Source organism: Eretmochelys imbricata, chromosome 1 (genome assembly GCF_965152235.1).
Source record: "Eretmochelys imbricata isolate rEreImb1 chromosome 1, rEreImb1.hap1, whole genome shotgun sequence".
Classification (NCBI taxonomy): Eukaryota; Metazoa; Chordata; order Testudines; family Cheloniidae; genus Eretmochelys; species Eretmochelys imbricata.
In genome coordinates this window covers 51,775,547-51,788,402 of record NC_135572.1, presented here as the reverse complement: position 1 = coordinate 51,788,402, position 12,856 = coordinate 51,775,547, and the positions used below count along the sequence as shown (strand labels likewise).

The following is a 12,856-nucleotide window of genomic DNA, read 5'->3' as shown; positions in this document are numbered from 1 at the left end:
GGTGTGTGTAGAACTGCAAATAATATCACTTTTCTGTAATGTTTAGGAAAAATGTATGAGAATGAGTGATTTATGTTAGAGATTATTCTAAAGTTATTTCTGTACTTAAAAATTACAGAGTTAAAGTCAATGTATGCATAAACATAGGTGTATTTTATGGTGAGTTAAGTCTACATGTTTAGACAAACCACCTCTCTATCTTCTCCTACTACCAGCAACTTAGTGCAAATTTCACTTTATCTCCATGCTACCATAACACAGACCTGCTCCTCCCTGTCCCCCACAATCTCACCCATCCAAATCCCCCACATAGATCTGCTCACCACCTCCTCCTCCTCCTCTTTCCTCTCAATGGTACTGTTTCATAGTGTACCATATAAACAGAGAATGGGGTTGTGAGTGGGGGCAGGGGGTGGGATAAAGGCTTTTGGTTGGTGGAGGAAGAGATCAAGGCTGTATGTGGGGAAAGTCAAGCACGTCTGTACTGAGGCTGTACAAGATCTCCCCACGGCACTATTGCCTTGATGGGCCAGAAAGCTGGAGTGGCTCCCCTCCACCCTAGGCTTCAGCAAAGCCATAATTCTCTCTAGCTCAGGGCTCATATTACACACAAGTCGCTTTGCCCTTGGGTCTCAAAAAATCTCTAATAAATCCTATTTCTCCAAATTCTTTAGTCCCCCCAAGTCTCTTCCCTGCCCAGACTTCCTCCCTAGCTCACTAGAGGTGCATGCAGATTGTGGCTGGTGAATCAAGCTTGCAGTGTCAGAAAAAATGACTTGATTGACAGAACTCAGCAGTTCTTCTGGCTAATCATTGCACTACTCACAACAATTATTCTTTACCAGAGAATAACTGTTTAGTTTTAAAACTTCAGAAGTGGTCCAAGTCCAAGATATCAGAAAAAAAAATCAGATAGACACGCACAGGTATGCATGTGTGTGGTTTGGTGTTTATAAGGATTGTGGGTTTTTAGCTGTTCAAATGCCCAAAATGTGATATGAACAGGACAAATTTCAAAATGGTAGCATTTTACAATATTTCAGCTGTAAAGATTCACTAAAAAATTAACATAAAATTCTTTTATGAAGAGTTATGGCATCAAATTTGGAAAGCAAATTCAGTAACTAAAGTGCAAAACAGAAGGGATTTTATTTCTTCTCTAACGATGTGCTGATTTGTATTTAACTATGGAGTCCCTATTGATGCAGTCATAATTGGCTGGATTCTCCAAAGAGCCTCAGGGGTTTAGGCAACCAACATTTTCAGTGGAAGAACTCCTTTAGGCACTTTTGAAAATCCCACCCTTCATTTCATATAGCAGGGGTTCTCAAACTGAGGGTCGGGACCCCTTAGGGGGTCATGACGCTATTACATGGGGGGTCACAAGCTGTCAGCCTCCACCCCAAACACCGCTTTGCCTTCAGCATTTATAAGGGTGTTAAATATATAAAAAACTTTTTAATTTATAAGGGGTGTTGCACTCAGAGGCTTGCTATGCGAAAGCGGTCACCAGTACAAAAGTTTGAGAATCACTGTCCTATAGTGTTCCTGGGAAGCAACAGAGCTTGCCATTGATTTATTAGCAGAAGGACAATTTTGTAGTCAATTCACTAGACTGGTCACAATATGGTTATTGGACAAATCACAACTGCTTCAGGCCTCTTTACCCATTTTTAAATTGGAAATAACTCCTGTGTAACACAAGCGTTTTGAGGTTTTAGCCAGTAATATTTTTAAAACACTTTGAGATCCTCAGGTGGAATGCGAATTAGAAATACAAAATACGATTATCAACAGCAATTTGGACTTATAAATCCCTTGAGAAAAATTCCATTTAGGCATCTTTTCCACAACTAACCATGTCTCAGTTAAGTGGGTGTACTTTATTGATCATTCAATCCTAAAGCCCTCAGGAAAAAACAGTGTCTACAAATATCCTGTCCTAGATTGATTCCTACTTTTCTAACCACTTCCTCATTTCTGATGAAGGCATGAAGCCTCTTCATCATGGAGTTGATCATTATTTTTCTTCTTCATCTACATTCTCTTTCTGGAATATCATATTGTTAGTTTCAGCCTTGGATGTCTCTCCAAATTACATGTCCATCAACTCAAAGTCCCTATCTATCTACTTTTCTTATTCATGTCAGCTCCTCATCAGATCATAACTTCCTACTATCGAACACTATGAAAGACTCAGCTTTTGTGTAAAACATACTACCTGTTATGTGTCTTATTCCACAGCAGATTTCCTTAAATTAGACTTTTACTTTTCCCAGGGACAGAAATCTTAGAAACACTCTTTATTCAAAATGTTTTTTCTTCTCATAACTCAATTGTTTAACTAGGCCAATCACCATCTCTAAAGTGTCAGAATTAATCATCAAGTTGAGCTAAAATTCTTATCCCTGCATCCCACATTTATTAATAAAATTCCCTCTTATATTCTTCCTAAATCACTACCCTGAAATTTCAGGTAATACTGAAAAGTGAAGCCAGATAACATTCTCACTCCAAGAAAAAAAAGAGTATATATTCTTGTCATAATCATTGGCCTTTTTAATTTAAATCAAAATTATCCTAGAAAAGCATACCTTTTTTTTTTTCTTTTTAGGTTATCCAGATCAAAATCTAAAGCATTTTGTGAGTCATATATGAAGCACAATAAGCTAGGTAAAAATTACCTATTGTATATACAGATTTTACTTTCCAAATGATTAAGTGCTTGGCTCTGCTGTGTCATACAGTTTTCCTTGATGCTACTCTACCATACCTACTATAATCGTGCCATCAATATGGTTGTAGCTACTTGAATGAAATTAGGGAGGCAGGGTAGCCTAGATCACTGAGCAGAGGGTTTGCTACCAGATACTCCTGAGTTCTCATGCTGGCTCTGTCACTGATGCATATGTGTAACTCCATGCATGTCATTTAACCTCTAGCGCAGTATCATCATCTGTAAACAGGGATTAATAATTTATTTAACCTTGCAGGGTGTTGAGGATTAATTATTCAGTGTATGAACATTATTTTGAAAATGTAAATTACCACATAATAGCACATTAGAAATAATTTGGGGCTTGTCAAAATAGCATTTGGGAAACTAAACAAAATCTGTCTACATGGCACCGACTCATTCTAAATTTCACTTTCTACATCTTACTTCTGTATTTAATTTTTATCACCATTTACATACTTCATTTGCTGTTCCTTCTGTATTTGTATAGCACAGTGATAGCTAATATTTTTATGAGAATGTTTTATTATTCTTCAATTTTATTTATTTCTATCATTTAAAAATGTTTTGATGTAGTTCCTCCCAGATGTTTACTCCTAACGCAACTGAAAATGCAAATGACTGACCAACAATCTTTAATGATCCATAAAACATTGAATTTCATATCTATTGCACTTTCAGAGATGTACGGCCATATGAGAACAATACATTTAGTTTATAAACAGCATTACTGGGTTTTTTTGTTTTGTTTTCTAAAGCAATTTTGGTTTAAGACTTATTATCACAATCAATTACATTTTACCAGACAATGTTTTCTACCTTTTGAAATTACTATTTAGTAAGAAATTAATTTGAAAATTAGGTATTTTTCCTCACTGTGTATCTATAAAAACAACAGAATCTGCAAATTAGTCATCATAGACACTGCATTTAATGCATTCTAAGCACTTTCTAGGGTCATGTTTTGTATTTTAAAGTGAGTATTACAAAAAAGAAAACAAATTATAATCATTTTATGCCACTACTTCAGACAGTACACTTACTTGTGACCCAGGTGTTTGAGAAAATATCCCAGTACCTTCAGAGCCTGCACCCAGATACTTTCACTTTTGGAAGCCAGTAATTTATAAATGACTCTAAAATGAAAAAAAAAAAAATCAGTCAGCATATTCTCTCAGTTTACCACCACAACACCAGCCATTTCCACGGAATCATTCATAGTACTGTGAAACTAAACAATAAAATAGTAAGAAAAGCTAAGAAAGGAACATACATATATGAGTGAAAGGCAGTATTATGGTGGGATCACAAGCTATGCTCGTGGATTGTGGTCATGGTCCCTTTAAGGTAGGTCCCAAAATGGAGGGGAAATAATTTCAGTTTCAACCAAATGAAATTAAACAGTCAAAAGGCTTCTTCCTTTGACTATTGGTCCAAATGGAGAAAAACGAACAAGACCCCCTTCAACCTAATCCAAGGTTCCACAGACTCAGGGTTGCTTCCTTCAGCCAAAGTCCCACTTGGAACAAAAACAAAAAAACATTCTACAGTCCTTGAGCAGTTCGACAGTTTTGCTGTGTTCAAGATGGGTGGTTAATTCCACAGTTAGGCCTTTAAGTTAGCCAAAGCCAGGTTCAGGAGTTTTATGAGACAGCAGGAAACTACAGAGCACTCCTTTCCCCTCCTACCAACACTTGACACTCACTCTCCCACCCTGGAAGCCTTTTTTATTTATTTTTTTAATGGTTTCTGCCATGGGCAGTGGGTATAATTAGTCTTTCCTGGTGCTGTCGCCAACCCACCACTGGACACCTGAGCCACAGTGGCCCTGCCCCTTCCCCGAGACAACCACAGCCTCCACCCTGACTTTAAACATTTGTTCCTTATTTCTAATATGAATTTGTCTGGCTTCAGCTTCCATTGGTTCTTGTTATGCCTTTCTCTGCTAGATTAAAGAGCTCATTAAGTAGCTGGTATTTTCTCCCTTTGAAGGTACTTGTACACTAAGTCACTTCTCAGTCCCCTCTAGGAGAAACCATACAGATTGAGCTGCAAGTCACTCACTTTCAGGCCCTCGAATAATTTTTGTGGCTCTTTACTGCACCCTCTCCAGTATTTCAACAGAATACAGTATTCTAAAATTGATATTACTAATGTCTTATTCAGAGGTAAAGTCACATCCCTATTCCTAACTACCCTGATCCAAGGATTGCATTAGCCTTTTTCACCACAGCATTACACTGGGGAACTCATGGTGAGTCGCTTATCCAGTGTGACTCCTAAATCCTTTTCAGTCACTGCTTTCCAGAATACATTCTGTAGGCACAGTGTGCATTATCCCCCTAGATATATGACCTAGCGTTTGTCTGTATTAAAACACATTTTTTTGAATGGGCCCAGGTTACCAAATGACCCAGATTGCTCTGTATGACTGCTCTCATTATTATTTACCCCCCTGCCAAGCTTTGTGTCATCTAGAAATCTCACCACCAATGACTTTATATCTACTTCCATACCATTGAAGAAAATGCTGAATACTGTCAGGCCTAGTAGTGCTCCCTGCAGAACCACCCGAGAAACACCAATAATGATTCCTCAATTAATTATTTTTTTGAAATCTGTCATTTAGCTGTTCTTAATCAATGTTACATAATTTAAAAAAAAAAGCAGAATGCTGTATAGTACCAAGTCAAATGTCTTATGAAAGTCTACATGTATTCAATCTATGCCAGGGGTGCCAGAAGCAGCCCCCACTTTTAAAAGTTGGAGGGCCATGCCAGCCCACCTTTTAAACATGGGCGCAGTTTGGGGGACGGGGGCTGCACTGCCCCCCAAACTGCAAGCCTCAGGCAGGCATGAGTGGCGCTGACAGGGGCTGCGCTTCTCAGCAGGACAGCTCCACAGCTGCAAAGTGCAGCCCCTGACAGTGGTGGCAGCCTCTTCCCGGTGAGGGGGGCCTTAGCCCCCCCTCACCACGAGGCCTGGCCCCTATCCATGGCCCTGCCCATGCTCCTTCTCTTCTCCCTGAGTTCCCACCCCCTAGCCAGGCCAGAAGCCAGAGATGGGCCATATTAAGAGCTGCCCAGGGAATCCGGGTCCCAGTGGGGAACCCCAGACCCTCCACCTGCCCTGAGGAGGGACTGGGGTGCCTGAGAACAGCCTCCAGCCCATGTCCCCACCCCCAGACTGTGCCACCCAAGTAGGGTTGCCAATCCTCCAAGATCAACTTGGAGTCTCCAGGAATTAAAGATGAATGTTTAATTAAAGATTATCATGTGATGAAACCTCCAGGAATATTTCCAACCAAAATTGGCAACCTTACGCCTAGGGCAGGTAGAGGGCTCAGGTCTCCCCACAGTGGCCTGTGGCTCCCTGGGCGGCTCTTACCACTACCTTGCTCTGGCTTCAGCTAGGGGGTGGGGCCTCCAGGGGAAGAGGAGCAGGTTACCTAAACCATGTTATGTTCACCAGTTACTCCCCTTACTCTTTTCCCATCTCTCCTTTCCGTAAATCACCATTTCTTTGGTATTTAAGATGACTTAACTCCTCCAGCTCAGCAATTGGCCCTTCACCATATAAGGGGCCTCCTCTTAGAAAAGTGTTGGAATAGAGCCAGAAACAAATACTGAACAAATCACAGATGAACAAAAGTATGACAGAAAATTAAATTCTGCTAGCAATAGCTAGATGGATCCCACCTCTTGATTTTGATTGGCATTGCTAATTAAACAGTTTTGAATATAAAGACTTCCAGGAAGATTTTAATATTTTTAAGACATTGTTTGACTAAACTATTATAAAAAAACAGATGATGTGCAGGTTAGTAGCTGGTTTTTCTACACAGTATCTCAGTCATATTGAAATTATTTTTCAGAATATCACAAGACAAAGAATCCACATTAAAACACATTTATTGTGTTAAAATATTGACCTTTTTTGTTACTATATTAGATATAGGAAAATGTCAAGATAGCACTGTTTCTCTTATTGTACTCAATTATAAATTACTAACAAACATACATATGTACTGTAGACACAACATTTTTCAGCTTGTGGAGAGAATATGAATATAAGTTTAACTCAGAAAAATGTTTATAAAAATGGCTAAAAATAGTCTCCTGTAACAGTTAAAAGAAAAGGGAACCTTCATACCCATATCTGAATTTTTCAGTGTACCTTGAGAATGGCACATTATATTCCAGATCGAATTGCAAATAAAAAAAATAATTTATCCCCAAGCATGTCTAGTTTTATAAACAGGAGCCCAGCTGAAATATTTCCATTTAAATCTCCCCATGACATGTTATAAAAGCTTTCATATTTTGAAAGAATAAAATGCTAGATTTAGTATATTCCATAAATGTATTTGTACTCCAAAAGCAAGCAATTGCACTTTTTATGTATGTGGGAAAGGAAGCAGGTTGGAGGGAGATTAGTTTCAGAAGTATGCTGTCATTTCTCCTTCTTACCGTATCCCGTTTCTTTGATCAAATGCAGGTATCATAGATGCTGGATGTTCTGACATTAGAGCCACTAGCAACTGCAGCACATCATGAATATTTTCATCCTGTGTGACAAGCATCAAAATCTTTTTACAAAATATTCTTAATTGAATGCTTTCCATAAAGTTGGTACAATTGATTACAGTAAAAGATAAGTAATTATAGAAACCTACCTCATGCATTGTTAATAAGTAATTTAATATACTCTGCAGCTCATCTTCCTTGACTCCTCTATCCTAAAAAAGAATGGATATTTCTTCAGAGAGAGCTTACATTCTTCACACTCTGACTAAGAAACCTATTGCCTACAAAGTCTCTCTAACATAGGATACCATTAAAAACTAACAATGCCTAGAATTATCTTATGAATGAAGTACCAGCTAAAGTCAGAGGGCTAGATTCTCTCCTCTCCTCTACCCCATCTACCACTTGGACAGTGCAAAAGAGACAGATTTGTCCCTGTCCCCACTACACGGGATTTGTAGTGTTGGGGGAAATCTACAGCAGACAAAGCTAGCATTGCCAGCTACAGCCCATTCCAACAGTTCCCGAAAAAAGGAGCATATCTGGAGAAAGAAAGAATGAGAGAAGGGGTGTGGGCAGAACACACTGAACCCTGCACCCTGGTTATTCTCAAATGACGGATGATCCACTGCTTACAATGTGTCATCTGGGACACACAAGAGCAGCTCAAAGACTACTCTAAGTTGTACCAGGGCCAGATGGAGAATCAAGAAGCTGTAGCTAACTTCCTGACTGACCCCTCCCCTTTTTGTACCAATTAGATCTCTACCACAGTTTGGCAGAGTAGAGAAACTGGCCCAAATGCTTTAAAGGACTCTATAGCAGCAGGTTAGGAGTCTATACCTTTTTGGTCTAAAAATAAATGTGTTAAAATAGATATAAAAGCAGTGTAGTATGACTGATATGAAATATCTTAAACATTCATTGCATTCAGGGTAGGTCCGAGGGTTTTTTTTGGGGGGGGGGGGAGAAGGGGATTGTTTGTTTGTTTTTAGAAGTATTATTGGCACAGACCAATGTTAACATTAATCAGGTTTAGTCAAAAAAATTGCCAGGAATTATGTATCAAGTGCTTCATTAGAAACTATCAAATATCTACCTTGGGCCTTTGAGTTTGTTACATTTATTAAATTGCTAACATTCTCAAATAAGATTATTTTACCTTCAATATAAGCTGTTTCAAAAACAGAAGCATAAATGCTCGGAGTGATATGATTTCTTTCTGTGATGGTCGAGGACCCTCTGGAAGAAATAAAAAACACCACCTTTTAAATGTACTATATGTGCCTGCTCTTACTGCCAGCAGCATTTTCAAGGGATTGCATTTCTTGCAGTATATTGAGTACTGTACTAACTAAATGAAAGTTAGTATCTGCAAATGATAACATATAAACATTTCAGAATTATATTATGTATAACCAAAATTCCTTATGTGATTATGTTTCCTTTTCAATGGAAAACTAATGACAGTTTTTACAGAGACACAGAAACATCAAATGTTAGGCAATGAAAATCTATTATGGGCTAACAATAACTAAGCCATCAAAGTTATACCAGTTGGATGGAACACTATACAGAAGGATTTTTTAAAAAAAATTCTAACCTGATTATGGCATTACTTGCATGAAAGACTAATCCTACATAATCAAAGAGAAATTGCAGCTCAATAAAATAATAGATCCATGCCACCTAAAAATACATTGTCTACAATAGTTTATAACCAGTATTTCTCCATTCGAACAACAGACTATAAAAAAGAAATCTAAAAAACTCAATGGAGGTTAACAATAAGATGCAATAAACATCACTGTCTATTCATTTGTCCTTTCTTCTTTTTGATTCCCCATTCTTCTCCTATACTAATTTATTGTATGTTAAATTGGAAAACTCCCTTGCAGCTTTCCCATCTTTTTGGTGATGCCTAGCACACAATTTGTGTGGTATAAATAAAATAGCCTAGTTTACTTTTTCAGGAACAATTTAGCTTGCACAAAACAACATTCTTTATTTCAGTGGCTATATTTCTGTCCCATTTCATGGATAAAACATTATTAAGAACCACGGTGAAGCACATTTTCTAGTCTCTGAGGTCTTTGTCTGAAATATAGTCTCGGCCTTACACAGGATATTTGAAGATATGGACATTGTTATTAGATCCAACCCAAAAGAAGCAGCCTTTTAAAAAGAGAAAAATATTTTTATACACGTGAATGTTTTATGCTATCATGCAACTGACCTCTTCCCACATAAAATGCCGAGATGAATTTGGATTTCAAGGTAGTAGCCTGAAACTACATCAACAGACGCATGAATTATTACAGTGATACTGTGCTCTGAGCCAAAAGGTCCTACAATGCTATATGCTATGTACTTGCATCATTATGGACAGAAAGCATACCCCTAATTACTTCAGATATATGCATCTCCTCATGCCTCTCCATGTCAACCCACATGAGTTCCACTGGCGGAGTAGTGCTAGTCTACTTCTCCACACTGTGGAAGCAGTATTCTCTCCAAAGTCTACACTAAGGCACTGAACCTCCCCCCTTGAGAGATTATAATGAAAGAACCTCAAAACAAAACTTAAATCATGGGAGACAGCCAAGGGTGTGATACTGAGGAGAAGAAAAAGACAGGAAGAATTTCTAGGAGAAACAGATTTTAAGGAATGATTTGCAGGAAGGTGTCCCAAACTAACAGGTACTGGGAACCTACTCATAGAAAGATTAGCTTCATATTTATGTTCCAATACCTGTTAATATACCTAGAGATGTGGGTGAGCCATTCAATGTTTTAGCAGATGATGATCAAAACTCTGTTTGAGGTCAGGTTATAGGCCAAACACTGAAAAAAACATTCCCTCCTTCCACAGTTTACTGCTACTTATTATTGGTATTCTGGTTGCCGAGAGGCTAAGGCTCTGTGGTAGGCATGATACAAACAGAACAGAAACTGTTCCTATCCAAAACAGATCGGGTCAAAGTCAGGCTAGGCAACTGCAAGAGAGTGGTTCTGTTTGGTTCCAGGAAGTGGGCGGGTGCAAGCCTGCCTGCAGCTAACAGCTCCTTCTGCAGCCTAAGGGGAGGAGCTACTGAGGCTGGGACTCAAATAAATATGGGGGACAACAAAAGAGAAAACAAGGACAGGTGTGAAGGTCAAAGGGTCAAAAGTACAGAACCTGAACGGGACACCGAGCAGAGAACCCCGGACTGCGCCCACTGCTCCTCAAAGATGTCAAGGAAGCCAGCAGACACGGTCCAGAGGAACATTGTCCAGATACATGAATGGAGAGAGAAACGGAAATAGGCCCCACAGTCACAGACCATCCCCTCAGCCAACATGCTCTCCGAGGTGTTATAGACTACCACTTTGGCCATTGTTAGCAGGAGGTTGACGAAGAGGTCTCGCAATTTCATGGGGCCATGGATGTGGTGTGCATAAATTAGAAGCTGGGGGGGAGAAGTGCAGCCAGAACCGCAAAAGCAGGTCCCAGAGGAGCCGGAAAAGGGGGGGCAACCAGGCGCGCTCAAGGTAGGCGTGTGCCAGGGTCTTGCTCATGCAGCAAAAGGAACAGGCATCACGTATAGAGATGAACCGCGCCAGGTACATGCCATGTACATCCTCGGCAGGCCGTGGGACCAGGCTGGAATACAGACTAGCCCACTAGGGTTCCTTACCCACAACAGATGGCAATAGGTTCCTCCACTTAGTATTGGGGTGGGACACAAGGGTCAGGATATGGAGAGTATGGAGCATGAGTGCATACGTATGTGCCCTCAGCATGGTTCGAAAGTGAACCAGCTGCAGATCTCACAGCTAGCTCCAGGTATACAGGGGGACGATGGCTGGGAGGAAGGGCTCACAAGGCAGGGGTGCAAGAGAGTGGTGGAAGGCAGATATGTTAGCCTTAGAATGATAAAGGACCATTTTCCTATAAGCTGGGAAGGGGTTACCTCAGGTCAAATAGGGACATCAGAACCCAATAAAGCACTGCCTGAAACCTTTAAAAACCCTTCCTCTGGTGAGAGAAGGGGAGGAGAGACAAGCTGCTGCAGGACTAGTGGCAGCACAGATATAGGCTTCTCTAGGGTGAGAGGCAGTTCTCCCTATAGAGGAAACAACCAAAACTGAGTGCCCTGTTTAGGGAAAGGACTGACACCGCAGCTAACAACAGGTCGACAACACCGCACCCCCATGCCCAGCGAGGGGGCAGGGAAAGTGTCCCCCTTTGTTTTGTGTTTGAAAATTGGTTTCTTTTTGTTTGCTGGAGGAGCACTCCTTGTGCCTACCTGGAGGCCTACCTTGAAAATACTGATAAGAGAATAACAGAGGAGGAAGACACCCACTGTCCAGAGTGGGGCTGATTTACCATAGCCCCCAGCACTGCCAGAGGGGGAAATGCTAAGTCTGGCAAGAGGGAGGAGGTGCCTTGCCACAAGATGATCACAATCTAAATTTAAAACAAGACAACTCAACAGGTGGATAAAACAAACAGATGGGAGGAGCACAAGGGAACAGTAAGATAGTTATGAACAGCAGAATAAGCAATGATCACAGCAGTTACAGCACACCAGCTGCCTAATACTAGACTGGGTACAACAATACTGGAAAGTAGGGAAGCTAAGTAAATTGGATTCTGCTGCTGTAAATTTGCCTCTTTTATGAGTCTCATTTGGCTTTGATGCTAGTAGGGGGACTAATGCAAACACAGCCTTATTTTCTGGAATGTAGTACTGCCATCCCCAGAGTTCAAAAATAATAAGTCAGACCTCAAAGATTATGAGGTAACAAAAACAAAACACCACCATAATCTCAATTTTTGAGCCAAAAGTTAAACCATGGTTTATTTTCTGACCTTTTTAAAATCATCCTCCCTGTTTCCAATGTGTGAGACACAATTACAGTGTTGTCATCTTTCACAAGTTTATCAAGAGTAATCCAATTCTGATTCCTGCTGCAGGACCTCTCAATAGAAGACCCAAACAAAACAAGGGTCCTACTGTACTAGAGTCTGTAGAACACATAGCAAGAGGCAGTCCCTGCCTGAAAGAAGATAAATTCATCCCATGCTTTGCACTAGATTGTGTCACGTGGGAGCTCAAATCATTTAGTGGCTATGAAACTTCCATTAGATGGGAGTAACTTTTAATCTCTGCTGAGCTGAACCTGATTCAAACTAGTGATCTACAGGTGAAAAGCTCTATATCTCATTAGCAATGTCCTGAGGCATTCAGTGCCCAGTAAATGCTAATGTAACACTTTAGAGAATGAGGCTTACTTTCTGGTAAGATAAGCTTATTAAATCACATGCTGACCTTTTTGGAGCTTACACAGACAGGTTCTTCCACTCTCTGGAGATAGTGCAATGTAAGGGAGAGATTTTGCCTGAGTCTCAAACACACTCTATAATAAGTTGCCACCTCCTGCTCTTAAAGGGACAGCTCCCATTACCCCAAATATAAACACTAAAAATACAACAAGAAAAATATTAGCACAACACCCAAATTCACTTCTAAATACTTTTTGCAATATGAAATCATTCCAACTATTACTTCAGGCTCCTCACATTAACTTGTATACATATATGTGTGTG

At 40.0% G+C, this 12,856-nt stretch overlaps 1 protein-coding gene across 5 annotated transcripts in view; it reads right to left on the bottom strand.

Moving 5' to 3' along the window:
• Positions 1-12,856, bottom strand: part of NBEA (neurobeachin) — an 843,583-nt gene that overhangs the window by 534,757 nt on the left and 295,970 nt on the right. For all 5 annotated transcript variants that reach the window (XM_077806446.1, XM_077806437.1, XM_077806454.1 and 2 more), the window contains exons 14-17: positions 8,426-8,505; positions 7,413-7,475; positions 7,207-7,304; positions 3,781-3,873 (exon numbers count right to left, since the gene is read on the bottom strand). In XM_077806446.1, the coding sequence (XP_077662572.1) occupies positions 3,781-3,873; positions 7,207-7,304; positions 7,413-7,475; positions 8,426-8,505 (334 nt within the window). The remainder of the gene's footprint in view (positions 1-3,780; positions 3,874-7,206; positions 7,305-7,412; positions 7,476-8,425; positions 8,506-12,856) is intronic.